This window comes from Pygocentrus nattereri, chromosome 1, assembly GCF_015220715.1.
Source record: "Pygocentrus nattereri isolate fPygNat1 chromosome 1, fPygNat1.pri, whole genome shotgun sequence".
NCBI classification, from domain to species: domain Eukaryota; kingdom Metazoa; phylum Chordata; class Actinopteri; order Characiformes; family Serrasalmidae; genus Pygocentrus; species Pygocentrus nattereri.
The window spans coordinates 54003704-54023703 of NC_051211.1; the positions used below are offsets into that span (position 1 = coordinate 54003704).

Here is a 20000-nt window from a genome sequence, read left to right on the forward strand (position 1 = left end):
CTGCAGCAAGGTTTCCCCTCGCTCGCCCCGCACCCTCGACAGCCCGCCCGCACTACACGGCAGCATGGTAGGCCTCGCCTCTCTCCTCTGAACGCCCTGCCTGTGCACCTTTGCTTAACCCCTCCCCTGGTCTTGATCCTCCCTGGCACCTCCCACATCACTTAAGCCCCACCCCCTTACATTTCATGCACTTACAAGCTTTCTGATTGGGTCAGATCAGATCCCTGCGCTATAAGATTTCACGCACTGTGCAAAAGCCAGAGACTTTCATTTGCTTCCTTTAAAGAGCAAACAGCTGATATGTTACTCATTTTTCAGAAGATATTTCGAAATTAAACAAATGCTACAGAGAAAATGTGGGTCAACCACAACCACCCGGAAGACCTGGTAGACACCAGGACTGCCCCATCAGATAAACAGCACCTAAAGCTTTCAGAGGAGAAAACCAAGCTGCTTCAGATCTGGACAAAATGTACATGTAAACATGTTCAGAGGCATAAATGCAAAAATGTGATGTTTTAAAATAAAATTACAAGTCAGTTAATGCTTTTCAGAGCAACCTTAACCCTGAGCACAATGGTAAACCAGCATATGCTAATCATTTACATATGTGTTAATTACATTAAACTGTAATTATGGACAGTTTCATTTTGCGCTGATTAGAATTTGAAAACTCAGCTGGCAGCAGAAAAATAGAAGTAATTTCCGGTCAAAACGGCCATTAAATACAAGTTATTCATTTTTCAGGGGATATTTCTGAGGGGGTTTGATGTAAAATAGATCTATCAAAAACTGATTAAAAGCTACAGAGAAAATGGGCCTCCTAACAACCACCTGGAAGACCTGGTAGACACCAAAACGGCCCCCATCAGATAAACGGCACTTAAAGCTTCCATCTCTGAGAGAGAGGAGAAGATCAAGCTGCTTCAGATCTGAAAACATCCACAGGAGTTTCTGTCCATCCTTCCACTGTGAGAAGACCACTCAGCGCTGTGGGTCTGAAAGGATGTCTAGCTGATCAAGAAGAAGCTCACTTCACATTAGAACATCAATATTAAATTAAATTAAATCTGAAAAATAAGGTTTTATGCACTGATGAGTCCAAATCTGTACCTGGGATTACTTTCACCATAACAACCAACTTACATTTCCAGTAACTGGAACTACAGTAACAACTACAGTTCCACTACATTACAATACAATACACTACAATACAATACAATAAAATACAATACAATACACTACAATACAGTAAACTACACTACACTACACTACAATACACTACACTACAATACAGTAAACTACAATACAATACAGTAAACTACACTACACAGTCCAATGCAATAAAATATATAAGTGCAGCAAAATATATTGTAATCAATACGTAATTCAATGCTCATTTAATTGCTGTATAAAGAGACGGTCTTCAGTCTACGTTTGAAGACAGCAAGAGACTCTGCTGTACGGACAGCCAGTGGGAGTTCGCTCCCCCACCTGGGCGCCAGTACGGAGAACATTCTCCACGCTGGTCTTCTGTGCAAGCATCCTTGAAGGACAGCGGGTCAAGCTGAGCTTTACTTGAAGCTCGAAGGGCTCGTGGTCCAGTTCGAGATTTCACCATTGCCATCAAGTCGGTAGGGGCTGGTCCATTTCTGGCTTTGTAGGCAGCATTAGGGTTTAAATCTGATGCAGCTACAGGAAGCCAGTGAAGGGAGCGCAGCAGTGGGGTGACGTGGCTGAACTTGGGCAGATTGAAGACGAGCCGGGCTGCTGCATCCTGGATGAGCTGCAGAGGCTTGATGGTCTGCATGGGAAGACCAGCCAAGAGCGAGTTGCAGTAGTCAAGCCTTGAGATGACCAGAGACTGCACGAGCACCTGGGCGGCCTCTCGGGTGAGGAAGGGTCGGATCCTACGGATGTTGTACAGAAGAAATCTCCATGTCCGAGTTACGTTCGTGATGTGAGTCGAGAACGAGAACTGGCCATCCAGAGCTTTGGATAACTTCTAACACAGAACTTTGTAAAAGTGGTAAAAAAAAAAACATCTCGGCAGATTTCTTTAAAGTCTGAACCAAAGCTGTGATAAAAGCAAAGAGAGGACATTAAATAATGACAAATGTCACATTATATCTCTTTATTTTGTCCTGATGCTGAAAAATAAGTAGCTTATCCATGAAGGCTGGCTAGACTGAAAATAATATAATATAATATAATATAATTATAATATAACGGAAAGGTGGTCTCTGACTTTTGCACAGCTGTACATATCTGTGTATGTTAATTGAAAAGATCTGTTTTTGTGTTTACACTGTGCTGAAAAAATCAGATCTCGATCTCATTTAGGCAAAACTGATTTATTTTGCCTCTATCACAATCTAAATAGAGGCAAAGGGCAGCTACATAAGGGAATAGTAGTAGTGGTAGTATTGGTAGTGGTAGTAGTAGTAGAAGTAGTAGTAGTAGTAGTAGTTTTAGTGGTGGTAGTAGAAGTAGTAGTGGTAGTAGTAGTGGTACTGGTAGTAGTGATAGTAGTAGTAATAGTAGTGGTAGTAGTAATAGTAGTGGTAGTAATAGAAGTAATAGTAGTGGTAGTAGTAGTAGTAGTAGTAGTAGTAGTAGTGGTGGTAGTGGTAGTGGTAGTAGTAGTAGTAGTAGTAATAGTAGTGGTAATAATAGTAGTAATAGTAGTGGGAGTAATAGTAGTAATAGTAGTGGGAGTAATAGTAGTAATAGTAGTGGTAGTAGTAGTAGTAATAGTAGTGGGAGTAATAGTAGTAATAGTAGTGGGAGTAATAGTAGTAATAGTAGTGGTAGTAGTAGTAGTAGTAGTAATAGTAGTGGTAATAATAGTAGTAATAGTAGTGGGAGTAATAGTAGTAATAGTAGTGGGAGTAATAGTAGTAATAGTAGTGGTAGTAGTAGTAGTAATAGTAGTGGGAGTAATAGTAGTAATAGTAGTGGGAGTAATAGTAGTAATAGTAGTGATAGTAGTAGTAATAGTAGTGGGAGTAATAGAAGTAATAGTAGTGGTAGTAATAGTAGTAATAGTAGTGGTGGTGGTAGTGGTAGTAGTAGTAGTAGTAGTAGTAGTAGTAGTAGTGGTGGTAGTAGTAGTAGTAGTGGTAGTGGTAGTAGTAGTAGTAATAGTAGTGGAAATAATAGTAGTAATAGTAGTGGGAGTAATAGTAGTAATAGTAGTGGTGGTGGTAGTGGTAGTAGTAGTGGTAGTAGTAGTAGTAGTGGTGGTCACTTCATTTGGATGGTGCCCTATAGATGCTCTACAGACACTTAAATTATTAAGTTTTCTGGGGATGTTTAGTTGATTATCACCAATATTAGCTATTAGGTTAGGTTTAGGAGTATGTGTAGGTTTGGCTGTGAGGTTAGGATTAGGATTAGAATTAGGTTTAGTGTTAGATTTAATAGAATGTTTCACAGTCAACTTCAAGTTCAGTTGAATTTAATGGAAATGTAGTTGAATGTGAGTTACTGAGCATTTATTAGACATCTACCTCTACAGTGAGCTTATTATTATCACCATTATTATTATTATTATTATTACTATTATTATTATTACTTACCCTTTCGTAGAGTCCCCTTACACTCACTCTCACATGCACTCTGTGTGAAAGTGCCAGTCATGAAGTGATGTCAGCCAGATGCGCGGGAAGCTGGTGCTCTTTGGATCAGGCTAAAATGACTCATGGGTGTTTTGATTTTGGTGTGTATTCAAGGCGGTGAGTTTGTGAGTTTATATAAACAGCTGTGGTGGATAAACACGGGGCAGGTATGCTGTGAAGTGCCGGCCGTGGTGAGTGGAGTGGCCGGTCCCGCCGCTGCTCACAAACTAACGCAATTCACGGACAGACAGTAGAGAAGTGTAAGACATGCTGTAGCTCTGACCTACTGTGTGTGTCAGGCTTCACGTTGCCCCATACCAGAGGATCGCTCTCACTGACCTTTCACCCGCTCTCGCTATCTCTCTGATACGTGTTTGTGTGTGTGTGTGTGTGTGTGCGTGTGCAGATGGGAGACTTTGGGAATCTACCCAGCTGTAAAACAATGAATCAGTGCTTTAGAAGGTAATGGTAAGCTACTTTTAGTTATTAGCCCGGTGATTAGAGCGCGTGCTGGACTCTGCCAGTTTGGAAGTGTTTCCTACACTGAATCAAAGTCCTTTCCTCTGGCTGTTTCTCCGGAGTGGAAGCTCCCTCTTATCTCACATCACCTTCCTGAGTTCAGCCTCAGTGATCGGAGTGCAGCTGACGGAGCGATAGGGCGTTATACAGCTCACTTTCACAAAGCAAAGTTCAGCAGTGTTGTTAAAGCTGTGGAGTGGGGTTGTTTTTGTAGTTATATAGTTCTACTTCTGCTTCATGATGTGGTGATGTTATTGTTATGATGTGTGGTGATGATGATGATGGCAGTTACTGTAGCCAGTATGGTGATGATGATGATGATGATGATGATGGCAGCTACTGTAACCAGTGTGATGATGATGACAATGATGATGATGATGATGGTAGTCACTGTACCCAGTGTGATGATGATGATGATGATGATGATGATGATGATGGCAGTTACTGTAGCCAGTGTGATGATGATAATGATGATGATGATGATGATGATGATAATGACGATGGCAGTTACTGTAGCCAGTATGATGATGATGATTAAGATGATTATGATGATTATGATGATGATAATGATGATGGCAGTTACTGTAGCCAGTGTGGTGATGATGATGATGATGATGATGATGATGATGATGATGGCAGCTACTGTAGCCAGTGTGATAACGATGACGATGATGATGATAACGATGATGAAGAAGAGGAGTATGATGATGATATTGATGTTGATGATGGCGATGAAGATGAGGATAATAACGAAGATGATGTTGATGATGATGGCTGTGTTGGTGCTAAGCTAATGCCGTTTTCTACGCTAAACACAAAGCTGCCAGTAACGTATCTAGAACTTCCAGAAATTCCAGAGTGATGCTTTTACTCATGTTCTGTTCTTCTGAAATCAAAGTGGTCGGTTGATTCCTCTGTCTGTTCATAGTTATGCTAAGAGTTTAGGCCTTCTCTTCAGCTCCTGAAGCCCTAACCAATAGGAGAGCTTGTTTAGCTATATGTACCAAAACACCATGAAGAAAAACAATTGCTGATTGGCCAACTGAAATCCAAACCTTTACAGTGAGTAGTGAGTAGCGCTGTAGTGAGAGCAGAGCTTAAATACGAGAATCTATTCAATAAAAATGAATAGAAAAAATGACAGACGTTGCATTTTTTTTAGTTTTCAGAAATCTTTAGGCCTTCTCTGAAGGCTCACAAGGCCCTGAGGTAATCCTGATGCTAATCCTTTGGATTAGGCCGCTCAGGTCACGGGTTAATCAGTAACAGAATACATTTAAGATGATGATGGTGATGATGGTGATGATGGTGATGGTGGTGATGGTGATGGCAGTTATTGTTGCTCAGTGTTTTCCACTGTAAGCGAGTCGCCTGACGTGACGAGCTCAGAGCTCTGTGTTTGATGCGGATTAATAAAGCGGTGGATTTTGGGAGGCTGCCCTTTAAGTTTCCAATCCTGTGCGCGGACTGAGTGACAGCAGAGGCGCGCGGCTTTGTCACGGTAATAGCGCGGCGGTGTAGTGCAGCGAGCGGCAGATTAGCCCTTTAGCGCTTTAACGGGTCACACAGAATTAACGTGGAAGTGTGCGCTCCCTCGCAGCTGACCTCTACATCCCGTCGCATGCTGCCTTCCCTCCCAGCGCACACTCCTCGTATGTGTCATCGTCATCTCTATTTGGCTTAAGAAGCCCTAATGATCGTTACTGAGATCTGAGAGTTACTAATAAGGCGAGACTCGTGGGGTTTTGATCTGAAGTCTCATAATGAGCAACTGTTCTAACTGCACACTAAACCGGTAACTATTTGTTGTTGAGGCTTTTTTGAATGTGTAGGTCTGAAGCAATGAGACACATGACGTACGTCAGCATGTAAGACTTAATCTCTCAATACAAGTAGGTGGGCCGTTCTACAGAAACGTCCACTTTCCTGTCTCTATAGGAGTCACCGGTGTCACTGATCGTCATCGGTGTTCCACGTAATAAAGGAAACACCAGAGACATTTTTAATGATCGATGCATTTTACAGAACATCAAACCACACGCTGTCCATCAGGAGACGTCCACTAAAATATGGAATTTAATCCATTTGTGTTTCTATTTTTACAGTGACCTCAGAATAAAGTCGGTCACACCAGTGACGTCAGCTAAAAGCTTCGTATGAGATCATGAGCTGAATGAGAAGATCTCTGAGAACTGAGAGACACAGTGGACTCACCATGAGCTTTTCTTCACAGATCCTCAGAAAACAGGTCAAAGGGAGTTGAGTGACGTCATCGGCGTGACTTTTTCATTTTAAAATAAGAGATTTTTTGTTACGCAGTAACACCAGTGACACGACTCCTGGGGAACTGTCATTATATATTTTATAATATTATTTTGGCTTATAATAATTTATTTTGGCTGTCTGTCATTTAATTGATATATTTCATAGTCATGTGTAGATCATTGCAGTTAAAATTGCAGAAAAACTTTTTTATCTAAAAAATACGGCCTTCACACACGACTGTGGGGACGAGCTCTTCTGTGGTGCTTGGAATTCTAGATGGTTGATTATAAACCGATATTGATAAATTGAGGCTCAAGCAGGTGTAACTGTTAAAATAACTTATTGTTTTATTTTAAAATAGAAGTAAATTATAACCTGAACATGATTTTCAAGTGTAATATATCTGTAAACACTAGAGACACAAAAACGGATGTTTCCGTTGAATGACCCCGGCCTCAAATGCATGAGTAGGCCTGCATGGCGAGGACAAAAAATAGGGGCATATTTGTAGACTGAAGGACTGAAATAAAGACATAAATAGCTTTAAATGTGCAGAGAAATCTCTTGTCAAGTGAAATGATCTCAAATCTAGTCGATGTATCTAATATTTCCCATTTTAAGACGATTGTGCACTTGTCATGATGTTATCTTGTCTATTTCTACATGATCATTCTCTTGTTTTAAGTCATTTCACTACTGGAGGATAATTTGGCTGGATCCAAGCACATTTCTTAAAACCAAAGCCACATTATGTGCCGACACATTGAGACTGTTTTACCTCATAAAATGTCTAGAAATGAGGTGAATCATCTTAAATGAAGCATACACCAATCGCAGCAGGAGAACTGTAAAAACGCTTAGTTTCTGTTTAAAAACAGTGATTGTGTTTGTTTAAACAGCAGTTATGGTGAATGATCGTGTGTGTGTGTGTGTGTGTGTGTGTGTGTGTGTGTGTGTGAGAGATGTGGCTCATATCTGTAGGTCTAATCACACGATCAGATCAGTGAGAAAGTTGACAGATCAGATCAAGACACGCAACTAAGAACGAAACAGCGCAGGCTGCTAAAAAAATAACAGCCCCACATTAATAGAAGTGAAAACGTCTGACGTCTGAGATTAGATTTGGGGGTTTTATTTATTAGATTAGACGTTGTGGTGCAGAATCGGTGGCGATGTAGGGCAAGAGCTTAAATTAGACAATGAGGGATGAATATGACAAATGAATTGCAAGTGATTATTTATTTCGATCTAAATACGGAGTGATTCCGCCTCCTCGTGCGACACGACCCGGGGCTGCCGCGGCGTCGGGGAAGCGCGCGAGACGGCGTTCCGGGGTTCGGGGAGCGGTGTGTGCGTGAGCATCAGAGCTGACAATAGCCGTGTTGAGCCAGGCTGAGCTGTTAGAGGATTGGGAGCACACGGCGGTGATCAACAACAGCAGGCTTAAGACAACAGAGGAGAGTGGAGGCTTCCCTCTTCACCGTGTGTGTTCAAGCGCTGGCCCGAGTGGCTGAGCTGCTCGACTTACAAGAAGAAACGACTCATTCACCTTCGTTTCCCCTCCAGAGCACTAATTTCAAAGCCACTTCTTCCACGAAGCGATAAGGCAGCTTCATTGATGCTCCCTCCTTACATCCTGCCAGTCAAAGGAAGGTGACAGTTTCAGTTTTACATGTGTGATTAATTTCCTTAAAGGCCACAAAGCGCCTGCTCTCCTTTGAGCTCCCCTTTGATCAGCTGTTGCCATTAACTCTTTTGAAGGCTAGAGCTGTCGTTTTGCAGCCCTATCCAAATGTAATTACACATTTATATGCTTAATTACATTGTTATTACATGTGAATTGTGTATGAACAAATTTTTCTGCTCGTTTTAATGTCAACAAATGTGAAGACATGCCAGAAACTTTGTCTGTAATGAAATTGTGATGAAGTTTTCATTGGTATTGATCACTTTCAACAAGATATGAATGTGATTATTAATAATCGGACACTATTAATCTAATTTTACACCATCTTTTTAATAGCACAAGCTACTTCCCGAGGGCTCTGGGAGATGTCATACAGCTGTTGGCTGCTTTTTGTGTTAGTATGCACCGGTTTTCTAGATAAGCTTCACTGAAATTTGACTACTTAACGGTTTGAAGACTGAACTGAGTAAGCAGGTGGAGTCAGTTGTGTTTGTTTGGAATGAAAACCTGCAGCTATGCTGAAATTCAGTTGTTGGCTACTCTTTCCACTCCTACACTGCTTTTTATGCCGTTGCCTGTGTAAGCTTAAAGGGGAATTCCACCAATTTTTCCACATTTCTGCATAACTAGAAGGTGAAGATGCAGAGTGGTTGAAATGCTCTGTGCTAGAGTGTCAGAATTGTTCACAGTGGTGGTGATAGGAACCAGACATCCTGCTCTTAAAGCTCCCTCACAGAAATCTATTGATTAAAATTAATCATTTTAAAATGATCATTTTAAAAAATACATTATGGTCATTTTACAGAAACGTCCACTTTCCTGTCTCTATAGGAGCCACTGGTGTTACCGATCGTCATCGGTGTTCCACATAATAAAGGAAACACCAGAGACGTTTTTAATAATCAGTGCATTTTACAGAACATCAAACCACACGCCGTCCATCAGGGAACGTCCACTAAAATATGGAATTTAATCCATTTGTGTTTCTATTTTTTTCACAGTGACCTCAGAATAAAGTCGGTCACACCAGTGACGTCAGCTAAACGCTTCATATGAGATCATGAGCTGAATGAGAAGATCTCTGAGAACTGAGAGACGCAGTGGACTCACCATGAGCTTTTCTCCATAGATCCTCAGAAAACAGGTCAAAGGAGGTCGAGTGACGTCATCGGTGTGACTTTTATTTCAAAATAAGAGATTTTTTGTTACGCAGTAACACCAGTGACACGACACCTGGGGGACTTTTCATTATATATTTTATAATATTTAAGTAGCATGTATTTTCTTTAAGTCATTTAATTCATATGTTTCATGGTCATCTATAGATTATTGCAGTTGAAATGGCACAAAAATGTCTTTTTACCTCAAAATACGGCCTCAGCCTTCACACACGACTGTGGGGACGAGCTCTTCTGTGGTGCTTGGAGTTCTAGATGATTGATTTAAAAACCAAGGTTGCTGAATTGACAGTGCAAGAAGGTGTAACTGTTAAAACAACTTATTGTTTTATTTTAAAATAGAAATAAATTATAACCTGAACATGATTTTCCTGTGTAATATATCTGTAAACATAAAGGACTCATTTATATTTCTACCTTTATTTTCCGCAAAATTATCAGCAACATTCCATATGAAACCACGACTTGTGTATGTTCTCTGGTGGTTCTTGATAGTAAATAAAATGTCTATATTTATTTTGTAGTCATGGCAACCCCGGTTCCTATCACCATCACTGTAAGAACATCTGAGCGGGTTAGTTTCTCTATAGTGGATCATTTCACATCTGTTTACGTCTCAGTGATTAAACTGTGTGGACGTTGTGAATCAGCGGAATTCCCCTTTAAGAAGCTGCGGGTCGAGTTTTGTTTATTTTTGGAGTAGTTGCCCCGGCACCCTGTGTCAAACTCTCGACCCTTAAGAGTCGGCAGCAACTGCTGCGCTTCTATATTTCATTGTGTAAAAGCAGGAGATCCGTGTTGGTGCTGCAGCAGATCCTGTGTTACCTTCAACTCCACCTTCAGGTCCCTCGGCTCAGCTTTGAATATCGCTGTTGTCGGAAGCAAAACCTTGTATCTTCATTTTTGTCGTTTTTCAGGTTTTGACATGATTTGAAAAAGGCTCTTGCCCTTTACGTTTTATGTCAATTTCATCACAAATGGACCAGAAAGAACCGACTCAAAATGACTTGGAAAGACGTCTGGTTCCATTGACTTACATTAAAAGTAGAGTGGGTTTTTTCCTTCTCCTGTAAAGTTACAGTTTTGGAGATACGAGGTTTTATCCTGACAGCAGTGAGATGCAAGTGTGCTGTTGAATATATACAGTTACAGTCTGAGAGGAGAGAGAGAGAGAGAGAGAGAGAGAGAGAGAGAAAATGGGAGAGAGAGATGCTCCAAGGTAAATGGCTTCCTGCAGAGCACCGGGAGAGACAAATAAAAGGAGTGAAGAGAGAGAGAGAGAGATGGTGGCATCTGCGGTGGCTGACGGGGGAAAGAAAAAGAAAAAAAGAGAGAGAGAGAGAGAGAAACGGCGTTTTGCTTTCTTGGCAGGGGTTGAAGTGTGTTTAAATGTGCTCCTGTCACAGATGAGCTTAAGAAAAGACAAAAGTTGTTTAATTCTGTCGCCATGGCGGAGCCGTAAGGGGATCAGGAGGCCGACTGCAGGGAGAAGGCACTTCCACTTTGTTTCCGGCGTTCCACACGAGAATCCACATCTGCACCAACTAAAACCAGAACCGCCCACACCGCACACGATGGCACATCAGAAACACACACACACAATCAGCCTCGCGCACACGGCCGCGCACCGAGGTACTACGTTAATTGACTCGCGTTCTCGTCACGAGCCGGGACGCAGGTCCGCCGCCTGGATCCGGTGCGTGTCCGAAGCCTGCCTTTCGGATCCCGAGCCCCTGCCGTGGATCGTGGCGGTGTGAGAAAGTTTTGGCGCCCCCGATTCGCACGTTCTGTCCACATTCTAAGTGAAACGCGAACGCGTGCGTTGAATTTGATGCATCGGGGAAACAAAATAAAGCATAAAGCTTATGTACGTTTACTATTCTTATGGCCTTTCTCCAATATGTTGGAAATAAGAAGATATTATGCACTAAAAAGACACTTCTTTTTTCATTTGATCACTGCAGCAAACAGTCAGATGTTCAGGCATATTTTTAGTCATTGAATATTCAAGTGTTTGAGATTATATAAAAAAAACATAGATCGTTGAAGCCCTGGATACATTCAGACTCATTTGTTGGCTACCATTTACGCTCCTGTGATACTTTTAACGCTGTTGCCTTTGTAAGCCTAAAGGGAAATTCCACCAACTTAAAATATAAATAAATAAATAAAAATAATTAAAGATGTAAACAGAGTCATTCAGAGTGGTTTGGCGTGAAACGTTCCGTTCTGGAGAGTCGGAGCTGTTCACAGTGGTGCTGATAGGAACCAGACGTCCACCTCTAAAAGCTCCTCACAGAAAATGATTGATTAAAATAGTTTGTTGTTGAGTGATTGTGTTATAATAGCTATGAGAAGGCCTAAATGTATAATTATAACAAATATATTTATGCCTCTTTTCAGCTTCTCCGCTGTTTTCCATCATCATCATTCCATATAAAGCTCAGAAGACTCGTGTGGGTTCTCTGGTGGTTCGGGATAGTGAATAAAATGTCTATATCTGTGTTGTAGTCATGGCGACCCCTGGTTCCCATCACCACCACTGTAAAGCGGTCAGAATGGGTTAGTTTCTGTAGAGTGAATGTCACATCAGACCGCTTTGTTTACATCTTAGTGATTAAATGTGCAGAAAAAATAGTTTTCCCTTGTTTAGGATGTGTTAAGCTTTTCTACCTAATGTGTATTGTGACCAAATTTCTCAATGTTTATCACCTTCACATCCCTAAGGTGCTTTACATGAGCTTCTGAATGAACGACATTCACTTCCCTCAGAAGAAAAGATGCATATTTATGCATTTTCATAATATTTTAACCTTGAGAAATGAAATATAAAGGCTGGAGTCAGGGCATAATGTGTTAAGTCTTCTACAAAATGTGGTACAATTATGTTCCTTAGATAAAGGAACTGAAGACATGCAGAACTTAAGTGTGGACCATATTCAGGCCCTCAAGGTTAAAAGGTAAATGTGTCTAGATTCCTCTTCCGCAGCTGTAACACATGCACTGTGAGAAATGAAGGTTCTATGCAGGTACATTTCTCGTTCATCAAGGTTCAAACAGTGTAAATGTTCCCTCAAAGGTTCTACAGTGGTTCTAAGGTCTGATTGCGGAGCTTAAATCAGGTTCTCCAGGTGAAAAGTTGGTATTTGTTCCTTTTCATAACCGAATGTTTTAAAACAGAGCAGTAGAATAAAAGCCTGGAGGCGAGGCGAGGCGGGGTGTGTGGAGTCAGTACAGCTTTATTTCCAGCATTATGGTTCAGTTATGTTCCCTGATTAAAGGCACTGAGGGTCCCACCCCGGTGACAAGAGGGGCACTGACCCAGAGACAGTTCAGCACCTTTTTCTGAGAGTGTTAGTTTTACAGTACCGACATTAACACTTCATAGATGTCTCAAGATTAATAAGCGAGTAATCAGCCTGGAGTTTAAGGGGTTAACCTGAATGCCGTGCCGTCCGCCGCGGATTATACGGAAGAGGGAAGGGGGGCTTTGTTAGCTCGTCGCCTTTGAGCATCCGGGGACGGATTAAGCGCTCTGGAAAGTGGTGGAAGGGTTGACCCTTCATCTGTCCGAGTCTTAGTGTCACTCGGGATGACTCAAGAGGGGAGGAGGACACCACCTCCCCCCTCTTCCTCCTCCTCTCCCATTTTTGTTTGTTTTGTTTTCGAGGCATCGGCGGAGAAAGCTGTGGGTCCTGCAGGTTTAAGCAGGCAGTGGATTAGATAGATTGGATGTGACAGGTGTGACCGGATGTTTAAAATGCGTGACACAGTAAATGTAGGCAGAGTCACAGCAGCAGAGGAGCGACTGCCTTCTATTCTCTCTCTCCCTCACTCTGTCTCTGTCTCTCTGTCTCTCTTTGCACCCCCCCCCTTCCCTTCCTCACCAAAGCCCCCCTTTAAACTCTTAAGATCCCCTCTCTCTTTTTGGTCATCAGTCTTGATGTCGGAATTTCTCTTAATCCTCGTTTGAACAGCCTAACTGCAGCTCCTGAAGGAGGGATCAGATGAAAGAGTGCTTGAATAGAGCCAGGCCCCCCTGTCTGAGGCTGGGGGGGGGTGCAGGGGGCAGGGGGGGGGTTTGGTGGAAGGGTGAGGCAGATCAGAAGACGAGGTTACAGATCGGCAATGTAAGCCCTCATATTTGACGTCCATTACCGCGGTGCTGGAAAGCCTTTTGCGCTTGGATCACGTCCTCGTTCGCTCAGTGAATCATCGGCGTTCGGAATAGACTGGAAAAGTCAGCTTCACTTACTCAAAGCCTGACGGCTATGAATGTTCAAATGCGTGTGAATCGGACCGCCCCTTCTGACAGCGGGGGTCTGCCTTATTCCAAGTATAGGGAAAAGCCCCTGGGATGAATTATTGATCATGTTGACAAGGTGTGTGAGCATGTGTTCAAGTATACTGTCAAAAAAAAGGGCACACACATAAAAAAAGGGTTCTTTAGTAAAGGCAATGGTTCTGCTTAGAACAATCAGATCCTATACAGAACCATTTCATGGTGAAAGGTTCTATTTAGAACCATATGTCCCATACAGGACCATTTGCATGTTTAAACGAGTCTTTGCATGTTGAAACAGTTCTATTTAGAGCAATAAGATCCATCCAGAACCTTTGCATGGTCAAATGATTCTGTTTCGAACCTTGAGTCGTATATAGAACCATTTATTTGTTTAAATGATTCTTTGTTTGGTGAAATGATTCTGCTTAGAACCATGGGTCCTATATACAACCATTTGCGTGCTATAATGATTCTTTGCATGGTGAATTACTACTATTTAGAACCATGAGTCCCAAATAGAACCATTTGTATGCTTAAATGATTCTTTGCATGGTTAAAAGATTCTATTTGAAACCTTGAGTCCCATATAGAATCATTTGCATGTTTAAATGATTCGATGTATGGTGGCATGGTTCTACTTAGAACCTTGAGTCCTATATAGAACCATTTGCATGTTTAAATGATTCTTGGCATGGTTGCATGGTTCTACTTAGAACCTTGAGTACTTTATAGAACCATTTGGATGCTTAAATGATTCGTTGCACTGTGGCATGGTTCTAATTAGAACCTTGAGTCCTATATAGAACCATTTGCATATTTTAAATGATTGAAATAGCTCCATTTAGAGTCATGGGTCCTGTATAGAACTACTTGCAAGCTTCTTTGCAAAGGGACACGATTCTCCAAGATTTAATGGACAGAATGTGGTACAATTATATTCCCTAACTAGAGGTAAAGGGACCACCCCAGTGACGTAGGGGGCCACCCCAGTGACGTAAGGGGACCACCCCCGTGACAGTTTGCTTCCTTTGTTTTCCTGAGCCTATCAGTGTGGTGGTAAGACAAGGTAATATCAGTATTGCCATAAATGAAGCCGCAGTCACTTGAAGAACAGCTGCGTTTCGTTAAGATCTTCCCGAAGAGCCTCAGGAGTGGCGTCGCTGTTGAAGATTTTGCTGTGTTGACTAAAGTTTGCAGGTTCAGATCAGAAAGAAAGGAGCGATCAGATATGAATTATTATATGGATATCAAACAGTTTAAACGGTTCTAATTAAACCCTAAACGCTCGCTTTGTTTCCTTACAGCCAGTAATGCCGAAACAAAGACTCAAGGGTCCTGGACTGCTTTCAACACCTCTTCTTATCGATAGTCCTTCCTTTTTCCTCTGAATTATCAGCAATATTTATCAATACTGGGGTAGAATATTTAGATATCAGACTAAGAATTTTAGCAACACAATGGAAAGACGAAAAAGAAGGCAAGAAGGCTGAATCTCTGTTGGATGTGTGCGATATTATTGATCCTGTTTGGTAATAATATTTATTTCTGTGCTTTCATTTTGACGTATAAAGCATGAGGTAGCAATATGACAGGCGTAGCTGTAGGTGTACTTGGTTTACACAGTTTTACGCTTGAATTATTGTACGTAGGCTTCATCCTCCTGACGTCGGTCCTGCTCACTCATCAGAGCAGATCTGGACCCCTGGCTGGACAAACAGGCTGTAATCGGTCTTGTTTAAATGGGTACAGCGTGGCATGTGAAACGTTTAATTAAAAAGAACTGTTGTTCTCCTAGTTTTTCCTGGCACTTTCTGACTGACGCACTGCGTCCGCTCCCAATGGTTATTTTATATCAAACCTTTTCTACCAAATCTCCCGTTTTTTTACATATAATGTACTGTAAAATAGCTTTGTGTGGCAATATTGTGCTTCATATAACCATAACAATTAACTCGGTGCTACAAAAAGCCCCCAGCAGCCGTGCTACATGAGATTTTTCAGCACATAAAAGCTTAATATCTTCTCCTACTGCAGCATTTATAGACGTTCGTCCACTCCAGTAGGTCTCCGAACATATTACACAGAATATAATCTATATCCTGTATGAATAAACTAGAATGGGCATTGTGTATTAAAGTGGAAAGATGTGCAGAGAGTCATTCAGAGTGGTTCGGCATGAAATGCTCAGTTCTACACCCTTAAAAAATGATGGTTCTTCTGGGTTCTTTACTGGGTTCTATATTGAACCATAAGTATTTGCATTACATGATCGATTAAAGGGTTCTTTGCATGGTGAAAGGGTTCTTCTGGGCTGACGGAGAATGTGTTGTATATGTTTTTATAGAGCACCTTTTTGAAAAGGGTTCCACATGGCACCAAAAAGGGTTCTTCTATTGGTAAAAGCTTTACGTCATCACAGTAGCAGAACCCTTTTTGGGTTCTTTGAGTGGTAGTGGTTCTGTATGGATTTTCTTTACTAAAGAACCCTTGAAGAACCGTCATTTGTAAGAGTGCAGGGGAGTGAAGTCAGAACTGTTCACAGTGGAGGTGGTAGGAACCAGACGTCCACCTCGGGAGGTTATTGCATTGTCAATGCATATGTGTATGATTGTATCATTTTGGGAAGGTTTTGGCCTAAAACAGATGTTTTTACTCGTTTATGGCTGAGAAGCACATTGTGAGGCAAAATAGTGTCCAAAGAAAACGCGTTTTTTCCGATTTTTCACTATTTTACCTTTATCAGCGTTCCATATAAACTCAGAAGACACGTGTAGGTGCCCGGGTGGTTTGGAACAGTAAGCAAAATGTCTATATTTGTGTTGTTTTTATGGTGACCCCTGGTTCCTGTCACCACCACTGCATTGCAATTTTGCATTAAAAAATTTTTGGTGAATTTTGGAAAAGAATTCCCATTTAAAGCGCAACAGATACGTTTTGCTGAGGCCAATATTAGGGCAAACTTATCCAGCCAAACTGTCCAGCTGGTCTTAGTCCACCGTCCTGAGTTAATCATTACATGAAATGCACACTTCATTAATAAAAGCCAGCGTCAGGCAGAGCGGCTACTTATATAATCGCGAAAATGCACACTGAAGCTTTCGGGTCAAATGAAGTGCGTTAGTATGGCTCTTATTTGTTCATGTCTCATAGATGAATGTTTTGGTTGTGCTGGTCAAACAGTATCTAGGCCGGAGTGCAATGTCCAGCGCTGTACGACGTCGGCTTTTAACGGGTGGCTCTAAGCTCGGCCTCTTTAGGGATTAAGCCATTGTCTAATTCGCTGAAGCCGTTGTCTGTCACGCAGGTGGTGCGGTAGATAATAGAGGCTGATTAGCCAAAGATTAACTCTGATTAATGGACATGGACTATTGACCCTGTCTGCAAATACCTGGGTCCTTCTGTAATTAAACCTCACAAAGGAGATCCGGTGAGCTGGGTCAAAGCCAGGCACCAGGTGCATGAGTGTGAGCGTGTGTGTCAACATATTCCAGCAACGTTTCACGCGGTTTGTATCATCTAACTGCTTTTCCAGCGCAGCTTTGCTGGGTGAAATAAAACTGGAACCGCTGCTGAACGTCAGATCAGGGCTGAAGATGACGGCCGATGTAGCAGCTGCCGTCCTGGTGATCCTCTTCACTGGAAACTCGCTCGAGCCAAAGAGTTTCTGCTTGAGAAACTTGGCTGTTCTTGAGTATCTGGATCCGATTGAAAGTAGCCAAACTTCATCTCTCAGAACAGAAGACGATCCGCTGATCTGAGAAGAAGTGGAAATCGTTACTGCTTTAAGCTTCTTCTTAGGAGGCTGCGAGCCACACAGTCTGTTAGTGAGAGGGAGGGAGAGAGAAGAAAAGAGAGAGAGAGAGAGAGGGATGCCAGTATAGTTAATTCCAGTTAAATTCTATTCCATTCAGTTTGATCCAGTTCTGTTAAGAACAGTTCAGTTCAGTGACTAAGGACAGTTCATTTAAATGAATCAGATTGAATCAGTTCAGTTCAGTATTGTTTAATTTCGGCTCAGTTCTCTTCAATTCAGTTCAGTTCGGACAGTTTGGGCTCATTTCACTTGAGTTTAGTTCAGGTCAGGGCAGTTGAATTCATTTGGTTCAGTTCAGTTGAATTCAGCACAGTTCATGTAATTTCAGTTCAGTTGAATTCAGTTCATTTCATTTCAGTAGAGCTCTGTTTGATTCAGTTTGCTTCAGTTCAGTTCAGGGCAATTGATTTCAGTTTAGTCCAGTCCAATTCAATTCAGTACAGTTCAATTAGTTTCAGTTCATTTAAATATGGTTTATTTAATTTCAATTGAACTCCGTTTTATTCAGTTTGTTTCAGTTCAGCTCAGTTCAGATCAGGGCAATTGAATTCAATTTAGTCCCGTCCAATTCAGCACAGTTCACTTAAATTCAGTTCAGTTATGTTTAGTTCATTTCAGTTCAGTTTGTTTGCTTTAGTTCAGGTTAGTTCAGTTCTGTTTGATTCAATTCAGTTTGTTTCAGTCCAGGTCAGTTTACTTCAGATTGATTCAGTTTCTTTCATTTCGGTTCAGTACAATTTGTTTTAGTTCAGTTCAGTTCACTTCAATTTGGCGCAGTTGAATTCAGTTAGCTCAGTTAAACTCAGCATAGTCCAGCCAATTTCAGTTGAGTTACATTCAGCTCCTTTCATTTCAGTAGAGCTCAGTTTAATTCAGTTCGGTTTAGTTGAGGTTAGTTTAGTTCAGTTCGTTTCAGTTCACTTCAGTTCAGTTTGAATCAGTTTGCTTCAATTCAGTTCAGCTGAAGATACTTTGCTGATGTCACCAAAGCATCACATATATGAGCTTTACTAAATGAATGTCCTCTCTCTCTCTCTCTCTCTCTCTCTCTCTCTCTCAGGAACAGGAGAGCAGTAAAGGCTTGGCCCTGAGCCCCTACACCCAGCACAACTCGTCTACCTCACCCAGTAAGCAGCAGCAGCAGCCGGACGAAGGCTCCGGGCGGCCGGGCAGCGAGCCCGGCTCGGCTACTGCTCTGGGCACTCCGGAGAGGCGCAAGGGCAGCCTGGCCGACGTAGTGGACACGCTGAAGCAGCGCAAAATGGAGGAGCTGATCAAGAGCGAGCCAGAGGGTGAGCAACATCAGCAACACACACACAAACAATCATAAAGACAAAAGCTGTCTGACGGCCGCCTAACTGACCGGTAGCAGGCTGGGGGTCAGCGGCGTGACCGCAGAAGGCTTGTTTGAGTGCATATGCATGTATGTGCATGTAATTAGGCCTCCGTGCTTGTTGGAAAGAGCTGTGAGGCTGACTGGGAGGTGAGAAGGGTTTCGAGGAGCATCTCTGGCTCTCTCTATGTCTCTCTCTCTCTCTACGTCTCTCTCTCTCTCTCTCTCTCTCTCTCTCGCTGTCACTGTCCTGTCAGGCTCCATCATGTCTGACTACCAAATGTCAGTAATGAGGAAAGGTGCTGATAAAGTCTGGCCTTTGTCTGAGCGGTAGAGGCATCAGCTGTTTGGATCCATTGTTTGGAGCACTTTGCATATTCATTACAGGTTGATTGTTTTGGGACGTGTCTTTGCAGCTCCATATACGCAGCCTGGGCTCCAGTTTCTGTATGTGCTGCGGTGCGGCTGCACGCTGCTCCTCGCGTCTCTCTAATTATAAGCTAATTCTTCATGAATAGTCCGAATAATCAGCTGCTGTATGCGAGTGTGACAGTGCGATGCTTGTGCAGGTACATACAGTTTACGGTGTTTCCAGTCAAAACGGCAATTAAGTGCGAGTTATTTACTTTTCAGCGTCGGAACACAAAGCAGAGAACATATATTTAACCTGAAAACGGCACAAAAACCAAATGTTATGTCATTTTTTTCAGTATTTAGCGTCAAATTTTCACCTTTTATAGAGCTTGCTATGGAGCCCTGCTGGTGACATCACATATAAATAAAAATAACTTGTGGCCACGACTTAATAAGGCGTGGGTACGAGATCCTAATCCACAGAAATCTGCAGGCACGCCTCCAGAGCTCAGTCTGAGAAGCTGGTTGATGATCAAACCCATTCAGTGGTGCTGAGGTCTGGACTCTGGGGCGGTCAGTCCATCGTCCAGCTTCTTTGTTCGATGTGTCCGTCTCCTTTTCTCAGTGAGGTTCTTCTTGATCAGCTACACATCCTTTCAGACCCATAGCATACTTCTAAATAGAGCTGTTGCCTTTACTAAAGAATGCTTGTAGAACCATCTTTTTTGGGCATACCTACTTTTTTTAACTTTTTTTTAATTTTCCACATTTTAAAAGAACACACAGACTCTTATAAATAATGGTTCTTTAGTAAAGAACCATGGACATTCAAAGAAGGGATTCTTTACATCAGATTGATGGAGAATGTGCTGTAGATGTCTATATAGAACCTCCTTGAAAATGGTTCCACATAGCAACACTGCTATGATGCCAGGCTTGTACACA

The 20000-nt window shown here is 42.0% G+C and overlaps 1 protein-coding gene across 7 annotated transcripts in view; it reads left to right on the plus strand.

Annotated features, from left to right (window-relative positions):
• sox5 (SRY-box transcription factor 5) overlaps window positions 1-20000 on the plus strand; it is a 418494-nt gene that overhangs the window by 272879 nt on the left and 125615 nt on the right. For all 7 annotated transcript variants that reach the window (XM_037539858.1, XM_037539854.1, XM_037539868.1 and 4 more), the window contains 2 exons: window positions 1-67; window positions 18429-18660. The exon at window positions 1-67 is cut by the window's left edge and continues 132 nt beyond it. In XM_037539858.1, the coding sequence (XP_037395755.1) occupies window positions 1-67; window positions 18429-18660 (299 nt within the window). The remainder of the gene's footprint in view (window positions 68-18428; window positions 18661-20000) is intronic.